Raw genomic sequence first — 24,150 nt, forward strand, 5'->3', positions numbered from 1 at the left:
CACCCACCCTCTGGAAATGGTTCCACTACTATTAGAGGGGTACCACAATGTCAAACACTACTTGCTGTAACAAAACTATGACAGCTGGGTCTGCAAGACAGAACTCTCCTCTAATCTTGAGCTAGCACACAGCCTGACACCACTTTGATCACTAATGTCCTTTTGGAGGCTATCAGCTAGGCACTGAACTTGTCTTGAGCCATTCTGAGGGCAAGTTTCCCCTGATTCTGGTGTTAGCTGTTATAAATCATGACCACTAGAAGAAGGAGATCACCCCAACAACTGATAAGGTTGTAACAAAGCCTCTTGGATCTTTTCTTTTTTTTTGTTTGGGAATAGAAAGTATGTGATGATCTGTTCTGCCATCCAGGGGAGCTGCTACCTAAATCACCACCAGATAGCCAATATGAGAATTGTGGGAACTCCTGGTTACATTATAACTGTGACTTAGAAAGAGAAGTCACCTCTCAAACCAGTTCAAGCCCAGAAGTTGAAGGCAAGTATCTGGAGAATTCAGCATCAGCTCCAAGATACCCACTGTGGAAATTTCTTTCCTTTGACTGCTTATTTGTGATCACAGGCTTTTTCACTTTTATACTCTTCAGAGGATAGGTAGCTACTGTATAAGGAAGGATTCATAGATAAAGTTTTCTGTCTCTGAAAAGGAACAATTCTAAAAGGGAGATGTTTAGATCTTTTTTATTTTATTTTATTTTATTTTTCCAGTTTGTGGTAAGATAATTGTAAGTAACAGCTTTCACTGCAATTCAGAGCTTACTGGTGTCGTGACATCAAAAAGCTTGATGGTTTCATGCAGTTTGGTTAAGTGGTCTACATTTCAAAGCTTTTCCAAGCCCTGTTAGATTGGGAAGCTCATGAGCACAGACTTCCCTGTAGTGGCTGAGCAATTGTGCTTGTCCTGCTACAATGGAGGAACATGTAGAGGAAAATCAAAAGTTCATTTACCTCACCTTGTCAGTCAAATTTATATTTCTGGTGTATTTTTCTAAGCTACTTATGATAGGTATTAATATACAGACTTTTTGAGTAGTAACTTTTTGTACTTTAGAATGACCATAATTGTTAGGGGAAAGGACCACTCCATATAGCTTTATAGAAGAGATTTTAGGTGAGATCATGTGCAACTTCACAATGCACTTTTTGCAAACACTTTTCAGGAATATCAGGTCTGCTTCAATCCTCGAGTTTGAAGAAAACAAACAAACAAACAAAAAACACAACACAAAACAAACAAACAAAACAAACAAAAACCTAAAGTAAGGACTTTATTTATTTATTTTTAAAAATGTCACTCAATAATATGTTACCTGAATGGCTTTCACAACCGTTTTTTACACTCCTACCTATATTTTGGGCCTTTCAACTCAGCAGAGATCTTTTTAATGGTGATACAACTGCACTTTAATCTCGCTGTAAGGGGACACATGAACAGATGCCTGTTTAATAGCAGGTCAAAGATTTTGTTCTTAAATTCTGGTATACGGGCAACTGTTATCTTCTCTGAGCCCAAACAATTCTTTGTGCAGCAATATTAAAATGTAAGTTAAAACTGTTTGATGTCACATCTCCCACAAGCAAATATGTAGGTTGGAAACTATGTTGTGTCTGCAAAAGAGCCTTTGTTGATATTTATGTTCCCATCCAGCTTATGTTATCTATTAGACTGCACCACCATCTGGTTGAATTAATGACTTGTGAAACTCGCCTTCTAGATGACAGACATCACAATGTGACATTTTGTAAGGCAAAGTAATCCATCTCCTGTGTTCCTTCTCAAGAGAAAACTGTTATTTCTTTCCAACTCTTTTGCAGAACTTGCCTTGAAATGGAGCGAATGTGTGGTCCTTAAAATGGTTTAAAACTTATTTGCATAAGTAACTTCAGAAAAAACAAACAAAAAAACAACATGGGGAAGTTCCAGAATTAATGGTGACTGTGTGTCCAGGGTCTATGCAACCTGGATAGCATGGGAGAGATCACATTAATAAGTGGCAAGCATGAAAGAACTGCTGTGACCCAAGACTGCAAAGTGCCCCTGAAGTTCAGCAAAGGAACATGCAAGTTGCGCTTGTGATGTTTCCCAGCTTCTTGATCACTAGAGATTTTAGTGATGGTATTGATGATTTGGGCAATACTACAGACCTCTATATGAGGTTGCTTTTCCTCAGAAACCTTATTGAGTCGTACAGTGCTTCTGTCTTCCTTTGCTAGTGTTTTGTGCTTTCACTCAGCACAGAGAACATTTTTTTTTTTTTCTAGCTTCACCTCTGTCCCTTGGTAGAAAATCTCTTGCTCTCATCTTCATTATATTTGTGAAGAAACAAAATAAAGTTTAATTATTGTTTGCACATTAATGAAACTTTAATTTTTTTGCCTGGGCCTAGTTGAAATGCTGCTGCATAACTTTAGAGGCCTTACAAAATTCCATAATAGTTTTGAAACACTTGTCTTTGTCTGATATTACCTGTTGGTGCATCCAAGAGTTTGAATTACAATTGAAGTTGTCTTTGCAGTGTGTGTCCTACAGTACTACACTAGGCTTGAAGAATTCTCAGTTACAAATCTACCCAAATCTACCACAGTCATCAGTCAAGCCTTTTCAGCTGTCTCTCTTTCCCCTGGGTAATAATGGTAACAATAACCTTCCTTTGGAAAACAAAACAAAACAAAACAAAACAACAACAAACAAAAACTTCTGAGACCTACTTAAAAATGCCAGAGTGGCTCTGGTTCCTGTATATAAATATTGTTGTATGCACATTTTTGCTATTCACAAGTATGTTTCAATTAATGTATTTGGAAAAGCTCTCTGGAGGTCAGCATGTGAATTTTGCTTTAAATAAATGGGCTAATGGAAGATGTGGCTAATGTAAATCTTACAGATAACCCTAGCTCAGTGTGGAAGTCAGCAGTTTTTGCACGGTTTCTGCATCTGTAATCTCATCTAGAAAGGCTGTTCAATTTCCTGTCCCTGAAGCATTGCTTTTTCTCCATTTTAAGTCAGGTTTCCATTGATGCTGTGTATGCTGGAGCTGGTTTTACTCACCATCCTGCACAACAGCTTCTGCTCAGGGTCCACACACTTGCCTGAGGAGGCTGCAAGCAGTGAGCGTTTGTGAGGCTTCCTCTTAGATGGTTTAGGCTTTGAGGGTTGCAACCATCCTTGCTGAAACTTCTCTTTAAAGACATTTCTCTATCGCCCTTGTTCACCTTAGAGGTGGACAACTGAACAAATCTCATAACCTAGGCCCACTGCTAATTCTCAGCTGGTCCCAGAAGCAGAGAGGAATTTCTCATGCCTCACCTGAAATCATGCTTTTCCTTAATGATAGCTAAGAAGTATTTGTTACAGGAAGAAGAGGCAGCGATATCAAAAAGCTCCTTCCTCTCTTTTGTTTTTATTTCATTTATTTTATTTATTTAGAGTGATTACTTCTTGCAGACCAAATTTATTATGTCCCTCTATATATCATGACCTTCTCATGAACAGGCATTCTTAAACAATGCTGAATTATGAATGATAGCTTCCTGACAGCAACAGCTCAGATCAAAATTTCAGCAAATGTCAGACATGAGGTCAGAATCTATCCAAGTCCTCAAGGAAAAGGAACTCTACTAAACAGGGTAAGTGCCTACTCACTTAAGCAATTTGTTTGAAGTCTGTATGCATGTACATGTGCATGTTCCAATGCTACTTCTACAAACATTTTCTTTCCATTTTAAGTGGTGTATCATAAAAAGATCCCTCCAGCCATAATGCTTTTGGTGTGACAGAACTAACACATAATTGATACCACTCCAGCAAGTCCCTGACTCTTCTGAGTAGCCCTTCTCCTTGTGAGTAATCCCCCTAACTGCAGTAGAAATTGCTTTCACTAGTAAGGACAATGCATATGGCCACATGGGGGTTCACATTCACTACAGCATGTTCATGATTAATTTTCCCTATGGAAGATTTCAGAGAGGCTGCTGAACAAACCTGTCTCCAGTAATGTATGCTTATGTGTGCACCATAATTTTTTTCTCTGCAACTTTACACTATTCTTTGTAACTGATCTCTCAGAATGGAGGCAGTGTGCTTTATAAAGAGAGCTTCTTCTAGGAATTCTAGAAGAATAGCTTCTTCTGGAAGAATAGCTTCTTCTATTTAAGTAATAAATATTGCAGTGGTCTGGTCTGGAAACAGATTTCTTTCCCTTTGTTACAGTAGGCCAGAACAACTGGATCCAATTGTGCATAAGGTCAAACCCTTTAAAGATTATAATAAGCTTATTGTGCTTATAGATGCATCTACTTCAATTGGATAAAATTATACTAATTTTGTGAGCATTAGTTTTATGGGTGAGGGCGGAAGATTTGGATATGTACTGTGAAATTCACTGTACTCCCATACTGTAAAAGCAGTGGAGCTCCTGACCACCCATGTCTTTCATAGACACTTTCACATGTTTTAAAATGTACTAAAGAGGTGTCCTAAAGCCAGCGCTGTACAATACAAGTCTGGTCTTTATGACTTTCCTAGAGATACCTTAGTGATGTACAGCAGTAATGGCAAAGTTGTGGAGAAAAAAAATAAAAAGGCTGTGCTCATCTGTTTTAAATACATCCCCTCCCCCTCTCCAATTTCCCTGCAAAACCCAAAAGCAAAATTCCTGTGGTTAATGGCTTGATACAGTCCTTGTTACTGAAGCCTGTAGGTTTTTACTCCTTTTTCCACCTTGGCACTAGGTAACATTACTGGCCACATACAAGGATGTTTGGAAAGTCCTTTCAACACTGCTCATAATAGAGGTTCTCTGTTTAGGAAACAAACTCCGTCTTTGATCAGTAAGATCCTTTTCCCCATTTGATGTTTCTTCCCTGTGCATTCCAATTTCTCTCTGCAGCTGAAAAGATCATTGTACATGTTGTCACAGTAATAATATTATTACAACATGGTAGCTGAGGAGCAAAGATATGGCAAAACTTCTAAGGAGAAGTGACATTCTTTTTTTCCTAGGCCAACTGATACAGCCAGGTAAAAAGCAGATTAGATTTAGACAACATGCTTTTCCAGGAATATTAATTTGATATTGTTCTTGGCTGTAGTTAAAATTCTCCCCCTCTAATAGGATTATAGAAAACTGTCTGTCATAGTAGGGCTTAAAATGTTTTATCAGTGAGAATACACATTTGTTAGGGGTTTTAGCAAAGCTGCAAAGTAAATCCTGATAGAAAGAAGTATTATGGGAATTTACCAACTGGTCTTTGTATGGACAACTCTTTGTCCATTCATAAATGCATTCTCATCGTTTGTGTTATTCTTACAAAAGAAGATGTAGATGTTAGTTTTTCAAAATATATCAATTAAAGGAATGCAAAGAAATCAGAATGTTCAAAGGTGACATCATACAAAAGCTGACCTAAAATAACATGTAGAACAGATGATGATTTCGGAACATTTTGCTGTTGAACATTTGGCCAAAACACATACAAAATGAGCACAGAACATTTATAGTAGTGGGGAATAAGGGCTGCCATTATACACTAAATACCAATGTTTTTTTCAGCTCCCTTCTTCCTTAGGAAAAAAAAATAAATCCATTCTTCACATAGACTCTACTAATGGAGCATGAAATACTTGCAGAACTGACGGCAGTGCATAGAGTGAGGTATTTCAGTCAGGTGGTAACTGAGTGCATTTGGAAGATAACAGATTTATCTTGTAGGTATATGACACGATAGCATTTTCATAGAAAGGGTGGTATAGCCTAAAGGCTGATTCCAATGCAACTGCTCTGCTAAAATCTGCAGAGCAGAAAATAAGTGGAGTGTTGAAGTGGAGGGGTAAAGCCCTGTCATTTTGGAAATGAGAGGGCTTCAAAGGGAGCAAAGAAAAGGCACCAAAGGATACGTGTAGGAATTTCTAAATGAAAGCACTTAAAAACTGGATTTTTGAACAGAGGCAGCTCTATTCTTGATGTGTGCTTTGGGTTGGGGGTAAGGAAAAGAGGAGCTGCTCAGAAAAGGTCTTTACCCTGCTCTCTTGAGCACGGCTTTCTCAGATACAGCAGCAGCATTAAGTAACAGCAGAGTTTCAGCTCCACCCACAGGGGCAGAAAAGAAAATGCAAAGCCATCAGATGAGTACAGCTAGCTCAGGGATGTTGTGAATGAGTCTGCATGGCTGTACGGTTTGCACTGTTGTGGCAAATAAACAGGCAATAGAAAACTAAAAGAGAGGTCTGCTGATGGTTTTTATAGTGAACCCAGGAAAATCATAACACTGTTTTCCTTCTGATCTGTGGATAGTAACACTATTTCTTCTTAATGTTCAAAATGCTCGTTATTCACTGGTCTCACCCATTGCTTTTTCTCTATGTTTCTTTCTGAAGGCATCTATCTCTCTCTACATATATTTGTCTTTTCCTGTATTAGGCCCGTTTACGAACCTCATCCAGAATAATTAGCCTTTGTGCTTGTAGATCTTAACTGTGACCAAAAGAATGAAGATGAGAATAAATCTCACTATTGAAATTCTCACTAATGTGAAGTATAGCAGAGAGGATAGTTCCATCTTTTGGCTTTGATTTAAAGGCACGGATTGTCAATTACTACATCTTCACAATGATTGCAAACTGCCTTTGAGGTAGTTAAGACTGTTTGCTTGAAAGCAAGATTAATGTTTAGCAGTTTATTCTCCACCTGAAATCATTACCCACAATGTAAAGCATCAGTACGCTTCTCTTCAGGGCTCACTGAAAGAAGGTAAGGAAAGAAGAAATTTCTACCTGTATAATAACAGAATGAGGCCAGACATTTTCAGTTCTTTGTGCCATGTCAGCAACAACATAACAGGCTCTGCCTCATCTCTGTCTTGGTACATCTGGCTCCTTGTGCGCTGTAGGCAGGAAACGATGAAGGAGTTAACAGCCATTGCACTAGACAGACTGTGGACTGTTATAAATTCAGTGAACAGCCTGGGGGCTTGAGGCTGAAAGATAATCAGGAAAAAGAAAAAAAAAAAAAAAAAGAAAAAAAGGAAAGGAAAGGAAAAATAAGGTGAAAGGCTTGGGAATACCTTATAGGTTCACACATAAAAAATATCCCCCAATCCTGCATCTAATTGTGTAAGTGATAATTGTGTAAGTAATAATCCTTTATTAAGGAAATGATCCCTCCCTACTCTACTTAAGGAGGGACTACATTAACGAAGAAACTAGCAAATAACTGTATCTATTTAATTTCTACTTACTTCATTGCATCCAGTTTGGACAGTTGAAATAATAAGCCATTTTTACTTTCTCTTTGTTCCTTTTTCCACTTTCTGGTTTCCCAAGTGACATCAAGACTCAGGCTTGTCTCTCTTTTTGACTAAAGGTGAGCAATGAGGCAGAATTTAATCTGGAGTGCATGGTTTTGCACATTTACACAAAAATGCACACAGTTTTGCATGTTTTTAATAATTTTTACTTTTGATAAGTCTAGCTAACTACATTTTAAATAAGTCTCCCTAAAGATCACAGAATCATAAAGGTTGGAAAAGACTCCAAGATCACCCAGTCCAACCAATATCCACTACCAATATCACCCACTAAACCACGTCCCCTAAGCGCCGGGTACCAGGTCCAACCTTTCCTTGAACACTCCCGGGGACGGATCGATTAGTTCTGTTTGGTTTTAGTAGAGTTGATTGGACAGTTTTATGCTACCGTCGGCAAATAGCTTCCTCACCAAAAACGCAAGTTTACTTAGGGAGGATGCAAACACCTGTCCTGCTCGGAAGGTATTTGCCAGGTGTTGGCCAGGGACACAGTGCTCTATTTCTTTTCCCATTTGCTCTAGACAGCTGTGCTGTGTAAGGCGTGAGTGAAAACAACATTTATTCCGCAGTAACAGGTCTCGGACAAGAGAGGCTGTGAATGGCCCCCCGCATCCTTGCATCTCCCGAGTTACAGCGCCGTGGCTACACGCCGACAAGACGGCGCTGCCAGTCGGCGCCCGCTCCCCTCTCACACGGGCCGCTCCCGGCGGGCTCTGTCACCCAGCGCCCCCAGCACCCCCGGCTCAGCCTCGGGGGCCACCTCTTCCCTCCCAGCCGCCGCCCCGAGCCGGGGGCTGCTCCCCGGCTGCCGGCTCCCGGCCGCAGCCCGGGGCGGTGCGGCGGGCAGGCCCCGCGGGCCGCAGATGGCCGCCAGGGCGCGCTGCGGGGCCGGCCCCGGCGGGAGCGCCGCTGCCGGGCGGTGCGGCGGCTCCCGGGGGAGGAGGCCGGGCTGCGGGGGGCTCGGCGGCGGCTCCTCAGCCCCGCGCAGGGGCCGGGAGCTGCCTCGGCCCCGGTGCGAGCGGAAGGAAGCCCCAGCGCGGGGCCGAGCGAGGGAAGGGTCCGGGGTGGAAATTTACCGGGGCGGCCCGCGGTAAAGAGAGCGGGCGGGAGGCGGAGGGAGGGGAGCATCGCCTCGCCTGGCGGGCAGAGCGGGGGACCAAATGCCCGTGAGGAGGGGCGGCAGCAGCCACCGCCGAGAGAGGAGCCAGCCGCGGCGCAGCCCCCGGGAGGAGCCCGGCCGGGATGCGATGGCCGCGGGCAGCGGGCGCCGGCCGGGCCGCCGGGCGTAGGGCGGCGGGGCTGGGCGGCCCCCGCACGGCGAGGGCCTGATGCAGGAGCGCAGCCCGGCGCCGCGGCGGCGCTGCGGGAGGAGGAGGAGGAGGATGGCGGGGCTGGCGTGGAAGTGGCCGCGCACCCGCCTGCCCGTGGGGGCCAGCGCCCTGGGCGTCTTCGTCCTCTGCTGGCTCTACGTCTTCCCCGTCTACCGGCTGCCCGACGAGAAGGAGATCGTGCAGGGGGTGCTGCTGCAGCAGGGCAAGGCGTGGAGGAGGAACCACACTGCGGTCGCCGGCTTCAGGTACCGCCGGCTCAAGGGCGGCCGGGGACGGGCAGCCCCTCGCCGCCCCAAACTTGGCGCCGTCCCTCCGCTCCTGCCGCCCCCTGCCCGGCCCCGACCCCTCCTGCCCCGCCAAACTTTCGTGGGGGGCTCGCCCCGGGCCGAGCGGGCGAAGGGCCGGGCTGCAGCCGGGTGCCCCTGCGGCAGGGAGTGCTTCCCGGGCGACCCCGGCCTGAAAGGGAGCGCGGAGGAGATTTGCCTTCCCCCGAAACCCGCTCGAGCGGCTGGGTGAAATGCAGACAGCCCGGGGGTCTCCATTCCCCTACCCGCCAGGTGGGAAGCTGGGTTTTCTCCCTGTCCTCTGAGCAGCAGGCGAAAGGTCGGGGTTAGTGGTAGCCGGACTGCCTGCAGAAAGGCTCCCTTTCTTTTGTAAATGCCAGAGTGAATCAGATCCCAGTTCCTAGGGGCTTCTGTTCTGGCGCACGGCGCTACTTGGCGTTCTTCGTTGTTTTGCGAATGCAGCTCAACTTGTGTTTGCTGTGAACTGGAGCCGGTGTGTGATTGCTTAGTATGTTGTCCGCTGGGATAGCAGAAACTTTGCAGCTCTTCAAAAGCACACCCTTCAGCACCTGGAGCTTGCAGGAAATAAAAGCAATGAGAGATGTTAAATTGGTCTGTGTTAATAGAAGCTAGGCCTGAAAGAAGTCCTCCCTTAAATACAGAGCTAGCAAAAAGGTTCTGATGTAGAATCCTTGTTCTAGAGCACAGGGTAGGAAACTGGAAGACACTGGGTTGGTCTCAGTTATTAATTTATCTTAATTCTTTTGTGCCACAGATTTACATTTTTAGGTAGATTAATCGTTTTTAAAAAAATTACCCTGATAGGTGATATAAGGGAGAGCTTGATGCATTGTTTTTCATGTTTGTAAACCAAATGTTGCTTTGAAGGTTGACAAAGCTGCTGCAACTTCAGTTTAAAAAATATTTTTTAGTCTATTTCAGCCACATGGTTTACAAACAAAAAATGTGCGGCTTCTCAACTATTCCACCTGCCCAGATGTTTTTTTCCACTGTCTAGGTATAGTGGTTATCTCAAGGATGCTTATGGAAGAGAATATCTTTCAATAAAGTGAGTTGTGGTTTCTTATCTGTGTCTTGCTCAGTTGGCGCAGTGCTAAATACAATGAACTTTAAATCAATCTGCTTTAGGAATTAACGCTTTTTTAAAGGAAATTTTCATTGGAGATATGTAGTGAATATACCAAAATAGTCAAACAATAGTGATGTAGAACTCTGTATTCTTGCTGCATAGATTTGCTGCTCTTAACATGGGTAGAAAGCTAGGAAATTGAAACCTTCATCAGGTAAACTTCTCTATATTGTAATACAATTAACAGAAACAATGACATTCTTTGCTACCATTCTTTTCTTTTTATGGAAGAGCATTGTAAAAGCTCCAGGTTTCAGTTTGTACTGGAACCTCTATGAATGCAGGTCTCTGTTTTAACTGGTCAGCAGGTATAGAGCTTTGTAGACAACCTGTGTGTGGGCTTTGAAGTAATACCGCCTTCCATAGTAGCCTAATATTGGATGGGTTTTCATAAGATAGTATCCTTATTTAAGAAGGACATGGATTGCTATTCTCCCTACCACTCCTGCACGCAGGAGGTTGTGAAACAATTTTGGCTGTGCACAGTTCTGAAGAACAAATCTGTACTTCTGCTAAAAATCCATATGAGGAAGTAGAAGATTTCCCATTACTGATTTGTATTATACAATGCTTGCATGTATTTCTTTGTATAATAGTATATTCTATAGCATGGTACTGGATAGGTGTTCAAATAGCCAGGTTCTTGCTACTTAGTGAAAATATCTGACACCTCTGCATCTCTCTTCCTATAAACTCACTTGGCTCCTATTGTTGAAGTAGATGATTGTCCCCACATAGTTAACTTTATCAAAATATATTTTTCAAAACTAGGGAGTGCTGTTCCCTTTGCATTCTGTGCCAGATTCAAAGAGCTCTTCAGTGTGTAGCTTAGCAAGGTCAGAGAAAACACCTCTGCTAATGTGGGCTGAACCCTGGCAGATGAGTGCCAGCAACTCCGTAATCTCCACAGAGGCTCCTTCTTCCTTCAGAAACCCTATAAAAAGGTCTGGCCGATGTATGTTCTTGTTTATGCAGGTACATGCGCTGTCTGGGTGCTTGTGGGATGATTTACGTGAGGGTTTTGTGTTTGAATACGGACTCACTGAGTTGTTGTCCAAATCTAAACACCTGTGTAAATAGCCATGTGTTTCTGAGGCTATGTCCTTCACTTGCAGTATGTGTTGCCTTCTGCATCTGTGAATAAGGACAGGTTGTGAGAGTTACAAAATGAGCAGGATTAAGCCTTTGGCTTCGGAGTGAATCTGTGTTTAATGCATGCTTTCAGCCTTGACTCTGCGTACACGACTTCTGTGAGTAATTCTCGCATGATGTTTGTGTGCTTGGTCCTGCTGGCATCAGTGCGGTGGGTGTCTGCGTAGCAGTTGCCTAGGTTCTTAGATGAAGGAACAAATCCTGAAAAGCCTGAAGATAGAGTTGAGGTTATTAAGAGCTCTTGGTCCAAATCCTTTCCACAGTTGACAGTAGCTTCCTGTAAAGCCTTCAGGTTCTGGGCGTTCAGGGGTAAGCACAGCCTGACAGCAAATTATTGCTATTAGCATCCTTTAAATTTCAAGTCACTACTGGCTGAGGGCAGTCAAACTCTGCTGTGGAAATATCTTGTCTCTGACGAATGCTGAATAACAGTCTGTCAGTCAGACAGCAAACTGCTTGATCCTGGGCTGCCCGCACTACAAAGCGGTCAGAATAGGAATGAGACTGTCATTAGAGTCACTAATGGCTAACATGTCTAATTTACCTACAGTATAATGGCTTGTCATCCTCTGAGGTGTTTAACGTTATTGCGCACTAATTGTTTTTACAGATTGCTTAGCTTTTTTAAGGTCTTAGTGCTGCTTAAATTATTTAGGCAAGAATTTTGTTAATTGCTGTTTGTTATTAGTGAAACAAATTACATTCAAGAATACCTTTAGGATCATTTTATTTAAAATTATTGCAGTTGATGAAAGGCAGAGCTGAATCTTCCCATCTGCTTTATGAGCTCCATACAACCACACATCCCAAGTGCTGTGTGTGTATCTGACACTTCTTCATTTGTCAGCCAGGGCGGACTCCTCTGAGCAGTCAGAAACCTTGTGTGGAAAAACTTCTGTCCTTCTATGAGGACAGATGAGGGAGCTGGGGTTGCTCAGCCTGGAGAAGAGAAGGATTTGGGGAGACTTTATTGCAGCCTTTCAGTGCCTAAAGGGGGCCTGCAGGAAGGAGACTCTTCACCAAGGGAGTGCAGTGATAGGACAAGGGGGAAGGGCTTTAAATTAAAAGAGGGGAGATTTAAATTAGACATTTGGAGGAAATTTTTCACTCAGAGGGTGGTGAAGCACTGGAGCAGGCTGCCCAGAGAAGCTGTGGATGCCCCATCCATGGGGGTGTTCAAGGCCAGGCTGGATGGGGCTCTGGGCAACCTGGTCTGGTGGGAGGTGTCCTGCCCATGGCAGGGGGGTGGAACCAGGTGGGCTTTAAGGTCCCTTCTAGCCCAAACTGTTCTGTGAATGGGCTTTTGACTGTCAGAGCTCCCACTGCACTAACTTACATGGTTCAACGGTGTTTAGTGACTGAGTTAGAGGTTAGAGACTTCCTCAGGAAGAGATGAGACAATTGTGAGATGAGGACAATGAAAATGATACCCTTGAGATTCGGATCATGTTGTTACTTCTGCTGCAGCAGCTTTGTGTGGTGCCAAAAGGTTCTCCAGGGTTTATTCTGGGGGTGGCTTGGCTGAGCTGGTGGCAGACATCTCCTGTGAACTCACCATTGGTGACCTGCCTCCAGTCCAATGCATCTGCTACAACTTGGCTCTGCTCCCCAGTGCTGTCCCCCCTGTCCCTAGATCCACACCGGCTCTGCTTATCTTTGCAGGTGGCTTCTCTGCTCCATTTTCCTCAGGTTTGGCCTGTTGTCCATTTTCCAGGAACAGAGAGGTGAAGCTACTAGCTTGAAATCACACAGAAGTGGCTGAATATCCAGGCAGAATATCCAGGCTTGATGGACTGTGGTGCTTTTGGTCTCTGCTCTTAACGCTGTGTGGGTGTGAACAGAGTGCGTGAAGGTTCTCCTATGGTTAGCTTCAAGTGCCATCCAAAAATAATGCTCTGTCACCATCATGTGTGGTGCCAGGTGGGTCTTCCTACTGTGATCTGTCAGCTGCTCTCTGCCAGCTGTTAATAGCTGTACCTCACATACAATCACAGCAAACACCAAAGAACATCCTCTCCTACAAATCATTTTTCATTTTTAGGTCGTGTTAATGCAGAGCTGGTATTCCAGGTCACCTCCCAGTCTGGGTAACATGAATGCTATTGCCAAGTCAGCAGGAGTTCCTTCAGTTCAGCTGACTTTTCCTTCTCTTTTGATGCAGGCACTGGAAGTTACATAAGAGGTGTGATCCTTACTGGGATAATTCGAGGCAAATCTGAGATAAACCTTCATATTGCTCAAGTTGACTACATAAGAGTTTTGCCCTGCTTAAGCAGCTTTATAGGATTCTAAATTATTGCTGCTTGTTTCACTGAGATGTGAAAAATGAATTTCGGATTGGAGCTTGGAAATGCTGGGTTAGATTACTTCTACTTCTGTGGCTTGTGGAGCTCTATCCTAAAACCATGGGGTTTGAACCGTAGGTTCAAATGTGCTTCAGCAGTTGCCAAATCCAGCTTGGTTTTCTCTCCTGACTAGGTGTTGCTACTGCATGCCTATATTTTTAACTTACTAACATTTTGAGTGACTTTTTTTTTTTTTTTTCCCCCATTATGTTTGTTGTATTTCGTGCCAATTGTGTATTTGCAATTTGTAGTTTCTTAGCATCTCCATCTGAGCAGGGAATTTGTTTTGGCAAGGAGGTACCAGTTTGAAAAGCAGGTTAAAGGTGAGAGGAAAGAAGTGTTCTTGCCCCATACTATTATTTGGAGGCTGTGGTGAAGAAAGCAAGTTGCAGAGAGGTCTAGGACCATACCCTCAAGGTCTTTACAAGTCTTCAGATACCTAAATTACTTGAAAACAGTAAGGATTAGTTGTCTGAGTTAGTTCAAAGTGTCTTTGCAGTTTAGGGCTGTGGTGGCAAGATTGAATTAAATTCAGGATTCCTGAGTTCTTGCTCGTGGTATCCTTCCTTGCCCATAAATAGTTTTTTCTTACAGACTTTGAATCTGTCTTCCACAAGCAACATACAGTTGAGTTCCCTGGTACCAGTATCTGCTCTTGCAGAGATTTTTGCTTGTTTGAATTTGTAAAGATTGTAGTGCTGCCAGCATTTCTGGGAGGGTGTAACCAACTAAGACTTTTGCTGTTAGCTGGGAGCATCCAAAGGCCCAGTGCCAGGCACCAGGGAACTGGAGGAACAGAGACTTCAGTGGAATTTTGGTTACCAGACTAGGGCCCTGAATGTCTGGTATGTGCGTACACAGATACTGCTGGCTGTACACAGTTTCACATCTGTGTTTTCCCCTTTCCTACCTTGTAGTGAATGTAATGGTCACTGAATACCAACCCAATATATATCTTGTGATTTATAGCTGTGCTTGTAATTTTGGTATTCACAGCAGTGAAGCAAACAGCATATTTGATGTATGTTCAATGACATATAAAAAGACTTATTTTTGAGACTAGCTCCTACTAGGTAAATGCATGGGAAATGAATTGTGTGTCCCCCTTTAGAATTTATCTTCCCACAGTGAGGATGAACCTCACTGAATTGATGAGGCTGTTTGGACTGCAATCTTCTGTTTTTCCAGTTTCTAAATATCTTAAAAATGTTTAATTTAAAATCTTTGTATATATTTTCATCTTTTTTTCTGTATGCTACGTGTGGCTTTGAAAATACAAGAAAATTGCTCTTAAAGTTACACACTAATGTCAAATCATTTTAACTTAGCTGTGTGCAGTTAAATTCATGCTGAAGCACGTTATCTGTGTTATGTAGTATTTGCAAACCTCTGCAGAGATTCAGGTTTCACTATGTCACAATTTTTATGCATAGAAAGCCAAGCACAATTCTTTTCTTGGGCCTTACAATCTAAACTGATTAGATAAAGGGTGGAGTGGGTGATGGCATTGGTAAGTCACTTAACCCTAGCGAAGACTTCTTCCAAAAGAGTAATTATTACAGAAGGTCTGAGCTTCAAAAAGAAGCTATACCTGTTGCTCTGGCAGTTGTTTTTAAATCAACAGATTGAATTGTTTTTACTTCTCCTTCTATTTCATCAGCCTCTTGAAAAGCCCTCTTGAATTTCTTCAGTTAACAATTATTTTTTTTTTCAAGCAGAAATGTGACTACAGTGAGGTTTTAAAACCTGGTTGGAATAGCTGAACAGGAATGGTTACCACCTTTTTGTCTTCCATGTTTGCTCTGAGCATAGTTTCATCTCCTGAGTGACCATTTTGTTTATCTTTGTTTCTTTTTGCCTCTTAAATATCTTCCCAGCCTTATGCTGCTTGAAGTCCTTCTCAGCTTTCAAGGGACTCCCAGACTCCTTGCATGGCTCCTGTTAAAATCATCACTGCTTTGAATGCTAATTGGATATAAAGAACATGTATGAAATTATTTGCTCCTTTATCTCTGTCTCCTACTGAGTTTCCAGTCACCTTCAGACTCCTGAATGTCACACTGATGCTCATGGCATGTGTCATTCTCCATTTTTTATGTACCCTATTGTTGCCTATCACACTTTCAAGATAAACTATGGACTTTATGTTAACGTAGTAGCAATATAAGAGATCTACTTACCAGGTTTCCTCTGCTCTGAGGGTGCATTTAAAAGCTGCTATGTAACTTGCCTGTATTTTAAAGAGTGCTGAGAAAACAGATCTGCTATTTTGCTTGCTTTCTTGTGGGAAAACTTCCTCTGTCTATTTTTGAAATGTGTGGAGTGGCCAACCTTGTAATTGAGGAGTAACTGCTTTGTATTTCCTGTCGAAGATGAAAGACATACAAAACTTTTTTTTTTTTTTTTTTCCTTCCAGTGAAGAGGTTTTAATGTTGTTCTATGTGCTTTGCCTTGGCCGAATTTCAGCTCTTGTAATGCAGTTTCATCTGCTGCAATATCTGGAGTTTCCATCATATACGATGTTCTACTTGCACCATCAGCGATGCTTTATAGCATGTCCCAGTGCAGGGCAAGGAGGTATCTACCACTGTAAGTAATGCTCAGGAGTGCCACAGGGTTTGAGAACCAGTCCTCAAAGCACTCAAATATGCACTTAAAGGGTGATTCTGAATCCAGGGCTCACCAATGCCTGCCTCTCTCAGTGAAAGTCAGTAAGACTAGGTTTAATGGGATGAAGACTCTCAAGTTACTCAGCTGTGTTTAAATCTTTACTTTTGATTGCCAGGAGACTTAATTCTGTTTCCCCATGTACTTTTATACAGGTAAGGAAATAGAGTTATAATGGAAGTTAAGGAAAAGTCTCTGTTAAAAGGCTATCACTCTAACTGAACTTCCTGTCCAGGTCACAGCTAAAATCAGTGAGGGAGTTTTAGGAGTAATTGCTGTTCTCTACTGAGGTTGTTTATACTGTGCCACAAGCTTGCAGAGGGACATTCCATGCTCTGAAGGATTTTCAGTCTGAGAACACATATAGTGAGATTTATCCCAGTTATGCAGATGAGGAGTTTTGATTAATGGAGTAGATTTCCTGCCTGTTACTACAGTTCTTCCTGCAAAGAAATACCTGGGCTGTTTGCTAGTGACATGCCATCCAACTGCTCTCTGGAAGAAAGATCCAAGTACTTGTGCTGGGGATTTGGTGAGTAGTGTTCCTTCTTGCCACTCATGGCATCATCTAGAGGTACCAGCTTACTACTGGGAAAATGCTTAACTCTTTTCTGTAAATCTTTGTCATCTCTCTAGGGCTTCTACTGAAGCATTAATTTGTTTAAAGGGAATAGAATAGGTCTTTATTCAACATACAGTATTGACTTGAGAAATGAATATTTGTTCTCAGGTAGTAACTTACAGTTTACATTTGTTTTCCCTAACAAGTTGCAATGTTAGAAAGCAGTGATGTAGTATGGTTCTGAAGCATGGAGGATGCTTTTGCATTATATCACATAGGATTCTTTGAGATGCATACTACTGCCTGACTTAAGTCTTTCCAAAGTTTCTGCAAATGTTTGCTGCAAGTGGGAAGTAGTGCACGTGAGTGTTTGGCTATGCTGAGGATAGGCAGTTCTGTGGTGTGTGAGTGAATCAAGGTGCAGGGAGTTCCTCTAACACTTCGATAAGACCATGTGGGCAAATAAAATGCTAAAGACATTGCATAAGCAGAAAGCTGTATGTTTCTGCTTGATCCAAATATTTCTGAGGAGCAACAAGATTTCTGGAAAGGTCATTACAAAGAAACAAAGCTTTAAAAGGGAGGGAAACAGACAGGGAATCTTCAATGAAATTGCAGCTGTGTCTTGAGCTGGCAAGAGGGAAGAAATGCTGTTCTGCTAGGGAGGGGAAAAAGGACTCTGCACAGGGGCTGAAAATACTGATTTGTGTTAGTGGAATTGATTGCAACCCAGATAATACAAGGAAGAGCAAAGAATATGTTTGAAAAAAATGCATACTGGGTTTATTTTTTTACTTGCTTTTTATTGGACCTTCGTGATTTTTATCACGTTAATTAAGAAATACTGATGCGATGAGAAACTTTGCACACAGTGTCTACTTATGTCTGCTTGCATATGCATTTCCAGCACTTCGGAAGAATTATCTGTAAACCAGATAGCTCATCTGTAAGTTCTGAGAAAGTTTATACTTTAGACATAGCCGTTCCTTGTCTAAGCAGAAAGGAGTTTAAAATTCTTACTCTGGAGGTCTTCAACCAAGAGTACTAAGAAACCTTTTGCCAAGGGCCAGGGCTTCGACTTTTTTTTCTGTCTCCAGTCTCCAAGACTCAGCAGTGAGGAGATGCCCACGTGCAGAATTTCACCTGGCTTGGTGATGGCTTCACCCACCTAGAGCAACGCAGGAACAGATCCTGAGCCACGTATGCTTGCAGTTGATATAACATTGGGAATACTGCAGAAACTGCTGTTGCCCACCCTTTTAACAGTTATGCTAGCTCCTGCAATCAAGTGAAACCATGATGGTCTGGATTTCATGTAATGAAAACAAAGAAGGAGTTTTTTATGCCTCAGCTACAGTGAGGGGCTTGGAAGCATGAATGGGGGTTTATATGCCAAAAGGTAAATAGAAATCCATTGTGGGTTGTTGTTTTCCAAATGCCTAATCTCTGTGCCTTAATCATAATTCTGGGGGCCTGACTCATGGCTTCTAAATTGTAGGGGTTTCTATAGTGAGAATTACATATTAACCTATAATTAGATGCACTTTTTTTTTTTTAACAGAAGAAGCTGCAACAGTGAAATGAAAAGGAGGAAAAAAATCTGGGCATTCCTTTATAGGGCATGCTATTAATTGAACATTTTGTCTTGGCACCCAGTAAACATCTAACACAAACACACTTGCTGAGCCTTATGGACAAATGCTGAGCATCTCAGGGGTTTAGTATGCCCAGTTGGAAGAAGCAGTAAAAATGCACATGAGATATTTATTCTTTCTATCCTACTCCAGTCATTGCCTTTAAATGCTTAAGCATGTCCAGAAGGGAATGGCAGAGCGTAGCACTTGAGTTGTGGATCCAAAAATGGTAACAACAACAAAGAAGTAAACCTATCATTAGAGAAATCATGTGTTTCGATAGTTCTGTTTAGACAACAGAACAAGTGAAAATACTTATGTAGTGTGGTTCAGTAAATGCTAATGGGTCCAGCCTGTGACAACATGTTTATTTTTGCCTTGTGTGTTTGCTGAGTGAACATAGTGCTTTCTCTCATTTTGTTTAAAAATCCTGTTTTATGCTTCCCTTGTCAAACAGACCATTGCTGGTAAGAGTCTTCTACTAAGAGGCTTGAATCTCTTCTTCCCCCACCTCACCTGTGGAGGAATGTATTGGCTTCCCTGAGCACTCATAACACAGATGATTAAGTTTAGTACAAATTCTGCTTTCTCTTCTGCTGTGGAACAAAAAATCTACATCACGGAGAAAGGCAAAGTTGCCTCTACAGTCTCTGGGGTGAGTGGTTGCGGGAGGGGGTTTAGTGGGGTGAAGGCTCTTTTCTCTGTCACATACCTACAATGATGCACAATGTGTGTGTGCAGCAAGCCTTCACTTGAAATCAGGGGCCAGCCTAGAGGAATAGGGGTGTGCTCAGGACTACAAATCTTAAGTTCTTTCCTGAATTTGACTTGATCATTTGGTTTCAGGTGTTGTCTTGTGTTTCTCTGCAGTGTGTCCTTTGAGACTCTTCCTCCTTTTCATTTAAGATCAATAACTTAGTTTGCCTTAGATGAGTTTAAAAGAAATCCTAAAAAGCCTGAAAAGTAAGCTGTTTCCTCTCATGAAATGCACCTCAGTCTACAGATATTTCTTAAGCAGTATGATAACTGCTAAGAACAGATTAGCTTTCAACAAATCTGATGAATATATAGCTAGGCTTTGTTATTTCATTTTCACCTTTTTTGGTTCTAAAGCAAGTGGGTTGAGTGTATGAGGAAGGAAAATCTCCTGGATTTTCCCCGGCTGGCTCTGGAATAGGCACCAAGCACATAAACTTGATTTAAAAGTATTTTAGAACCAACTTTCAAGCAGTATTCCTATCTTAAGATGCCTAGTTGAAGACTGAGTAGGCTGAGTGTGGTTCAGAGGTTGGTGCCAACACAGAAATATTTTTTTTTGACCATGGGGCACTTTACTCAGCACCTGGCCTGATGGCTGCAGACGGGTCCCACCTATTTCTAAGAGGAAAACAGATTCTAGCCCAGGAATTGGCAGGGCTCATTGAGAGGGCTTTAAACTAGGTAAGAAGGGGGGGACAGGGATGAAATAAGGCTCATTAGAGGTGTACTGGGGGAACAGTGTCAGGGCCAGGGGAGAAAGCAGTGGTCCAGCTGAAGTGCATCTACACTAATGCACACAGCGTGGGCAACAAACAGGAGGAGCTGGAAGCCATCGTGCGGCAGGCAGGCTACGACTCGGTTGCCATCACTGAAACGTCTTTAAAAGACATTTAGATATAGAGCTTAGTGATGTGGTACAGGGGAGAACTTGTTAGTATTTGGTCAGAGGTTGGCCTAGGTGATCTTGGAGGTCTCTTCCAACCTACATGATTCAGTGATTCTGAGTGGTTTATTTATTGAATTTTTACCTTTATACTCAGAGTTAGCAGATTTTTCTTGCATTAATTGCTCAAAGAGTTTAGGATTTTTGCTTGCTTTGTCTAGCAGTGTATTTTAAATATTGATACTAAAAATTGATAAACAATGTTATTTGAGAAACACAAAAGCAAATTGCTTTGTATGTTTTATATATACACATTTTATAATGTAGTATAAACGTTGTCAGTGACTTGGGCATTCTGCTTGAAAAAACTTACAAGTTTATTTACTATGAAAAATATTTTGGGTACTTTCCCTGAGGAAGCTGGTAAACCCTTCTTCTCAGAAGAGTACTAGCTAATGTTCATCATTTATCCAAGCCTGTATGTTGTAGTGTGCCTTGATAGCAGTAATGTCTTGCCATAATATCTGGACCCTCCTGGTCTCAGAAAGGAAAAGAAATGTTACGCGTCTGCAGGCGTGGAGCTTCCTTCAGGGTTTCTTGCTTCCTTTCTCTCCCCGTGCCCTCAGGTCCCCCAGGCTGCTGTGATGTTGTCCCTTGTGAGCTTACTCGGAGGCGGCAGTTCAGGAGCTTCTGGCTCAAGCATAACTGAATTCTTTGGACCAACTCCAAAATGACCCCGGTAGACACCATAATCTCTTCCCATTTTAAAGAGCAAGTTGTTCTATAAACAGCAGTGCTAATTAGGCTCAGTCTGTGTCCCAGTTCCCTCCACTCCTTTTCCCCCCGTGTTGTGTCCATCACACAGGGGCAGTGGGTGCTGGCCGAGTAGCCGCTGCTCACAGGCAGGGTGTGCAACATGGGGGCTCAGCCGCTGTGGGGAGTGTATGCCTGGGTCAGCTATTTTTCTATTAGGAAGCGTGTCAGAACCCTTTTGCCACGTGAAAAGAAGGGATTGTGGAATGGGGTACTCCACCAGGAAAGAAAATATATCTGCTTGGAGGGCAGGGTGGGTGATGGTGAGGTGGTGAGAGGGTGATGGTGAGGTGGTGAGAGGGAAGGGTCCTAGGAAACTGGAGGGGAGAAGGAAGGTTGGTAGGTTTCAACACAACAGAGGCAAGTAGATTTTAGCAGCAGGGGCACTGAAGAAGAAGAAACAGTAAAAACAGAGAAAGTAAAGAAACACTTAGGTGAAGCAATATATCAAAGGAAGAAAGACTGTGGTTAGGAAATTTGAGAGCAAATATGTGGATAAATCAGAAAGACAATCAATTAAGAACAAAACATTCAATGAAGCGGGCAATTTAAGAACAGTTCATTTGGGCAAGACAACCCAGGGAGTACCAATTAAATCAACATGGATTAAATTACTGTAATCTCAGTTGAGAAGATCAAGTATCAGATGGAAGCAGGTCACTTAGGTAAATTGTGGATCCAGTTTGAATGGGCTCTGCAGTATAAGAGAGGATATGAAACTGGAATAGGAGAGGGCATTTTCATGCCATGAGATAGGACATATGGGAATCATTTTTCTCTAGAGATGGCTCTTAAAGCAATGAGATTTGGAAGTGGAGTGATGAAATATGTGGAATACAGCCCACTCACTGCAGCTATCTCTGGTACCTGTCCTACTTCAGAGCCATGGTAGGGAAAATGTCCATATGGTTAGCAATAAGGCAGCAAAACAACATTTGTTGCTCTGTTTTTTTTTTTTTTTTTTTTTTTCTTTATTTTTTTCCCCCTCCATTCTGTGTTTGCATGTTGCCTGTTGCCAAGCAGACAATCCACAAACTTGGCATCTAGTGAACTGTATGTATGTTGAGCTTTAGACTACCTGCTGGAACACCAGCAGCTCATGCTTGGGGACGATGAATTGATGGACAATTCTTTGCTTCGTGTGTCAAAAACTGGGGATTGTTACTACAGCTTGAGGGTGAGACTTTATAACAGAGGCACTCTTTTTTTCTCTTTGGATGTTATCCTTAGCATTTCTGCTGAACTGACTTCCTACTTGGTGCTCTAGTAGAGTCAAGCACATGGTTGACATTAAATTGATGCCCAGATAGTGTATATTCAGCACTGTGCTGAGCAGATCCAGCTTTTCTAGAACTCCTACAACACCTGCATTTGGATAGTTTTGGCTCCAAACTGTGGGACAGCTCTGGGAAGCAGAGTGTTTTGGAGCAGACATGGAGCTTCCATGCTTCTGGTCATCAAGACCCAGCATATTCTCCACACTGAACTTGCTGGGCAGGAGGCAGAGTGGAAAGCAATGAAATTCTGTGTCTCAAGTCTTGTATGCCTGTGATTTTTGTTCTGAAATGTTTACTTCATCTAGCTTCTGCCCCAAATACAGCAGCTTTCCCATGTCTGTGAAAAGACACTCTTTGGGGAACTGCAAGGCAAACTTGTGAGAAGCTTGCAGCATAAATCAGTCCATAGCTTTGATTACAGCGTGTAGGAGCACAGAAAGGTCTCTAGTAGGACTAGTAGATCAGGTCCATTGAGGTTCCTGTCTCTGTCAAGGGCTTGCACCAAATGTTGCGGAGAAAGTGATGCAACAGATAGGGGTATGTAGTAAAATCTCTCCCCAAAATAATATCTCACGTTCTTAGAGTACTGAGGCTATGAGTAACATAGTTTAATACCTTGTTCAAAATTACTCTCGTCAATGGTAACATTCTTGGTGCCTGCATAAACAGCCAGTCCCTTTTTGAAACATGATTATGCTTTGAAAATTCAGGTGTTCTCAGAGTGCTCAGTGTTCTCTCATCCTTCAATATATGCTTCATTCTTAGACTGGTATTTAATTGCTTTAAAAATGCATTTCCTTTTCTGTTGGTATACACTTTTGTACTAATTTGTTTATTTCTTTGGTTTATTTTTAAATTGTTACATTGCACCATTAAACAAAATGTCAACATACTGTTGAAAATGAAATAGCCCATCTTCAGCCTGGCAGTAAACAGTTTAATCACTGTGGAAATTGAATTACTGCTCTTTAAATTTTTTAATTATTACTTCTGAAATATGATTCTCCTTTCTAAATAACTGCTTGAATTTCTTGATACGAGTAGCATGGACCAACTAAAAGACATTCCCATGGTTAAATATGACTCTCTGTCCTGTCTTCTAGACTTGAAAAGGTAGGAACTGGACTGCCCCATTGCTGGATGCTCTCAAGCACTTGGTGAATTTTCACCAGGTAGTTTCAGGGCTGGGAGCTCTGAATGTAATGACAAGTTCAGTCAAATGCGTTCCCAGAAAGCAAACGTTACTTCACCTTTTGTGCAGTACACGTCATGTGGGTGTGATTGCCAAAGTTTTCTTACAGCAGTCATGGAGACTAACATTTAGCTGTGTGACAGGACATGTTTCTCATGTTTACTTGGTGGCAGGAAGAAAAGCCACAAAGCCAGCAACCGTGCTGGAGTCTGTTGTCACTTCCTTGTGAAATCAGTCCACTGCTGTCCCAGCAAAGCGGGCAGCAGGGGCTACAGAAAGAGAAGGCACCCCCAAGAAGGGCTACAGCATCTTTGGGCTCCATCTCTGCTGAGAGACCCTCATTCTTGACATGTAGTCACCACAATAGCGATAAATGATGGAGCTATGTCTAGTCCAAACTGATGAGGTCCAGACCAATCAGTACATTACAGTCACAGGATGATTTGGGTGTTTAGGGGCTTCTGGAGGTCTGTAGCCCAACCTCCTGCTCCAAGCAGGGGCAGGATTGTTCCTCATGGTGATTACCTAGTGAAGATAGGGTGATTAGGTGATTACCTGATGAAGGTAGCAAGTTGGAGTAGATACACTGGACCTCAGCTTGCCCCCGAGTTGCTGTTGAGTGGGGCACTGTTTGTTGGAGTTGTGCAGATACCACACAGTTCTCCCCGAGCAGCGCAGCTCCTCTTCCCCTTTGCAGGTCAGCGGGATGTCTAGCCTGAGAGACAGCGTGGCTGTCAGGGTTTCATGTCTAGTTTGTAACTGTGGGTTTATGAATCTC

At 42.6% G+C, this 24,150-nt stretch overlaps 1 protein-coding gene across 1 annotated transcript in view; it reads left to right on the forward strand.

The window, feature by feature from the left end:
* Positions 1-8,651: 8,651 nt before the first annotated feature.
* ST8SIA1 (ST8 alpha-N-acetyl-neuraminide alpha-2,8-sialyltransferase 1) overlaps positions 8,652-24,150 on the forward strand; it is a gene marked incomplete at both ends in the record, with an annotated part of 138,587 nt that continues 123,088 nt past the window's right edge. The window contains one exon of the mRNA XM_084297325.1: positions 8,652-8,899. Within this exon, the coding sequence (XP_084153451.1) occupies positions 8,652-8,899 (248 nt within the window). The remainder of the gene's footprint in view (positions 8,900-24,150) is intronic.

This window comes from Netta rufina (genome assembly GCF_964035555.1).
Source record: "Netta rufina genome assembly, chromosome: 1".
In the NCBI taxonomy this organism is placed as follows: domain Eukaryota; kingdom Metazoa; phylum Chordata; class Aves; order Anseriformes; family Anatidae; genus Netta; species Netta rufina.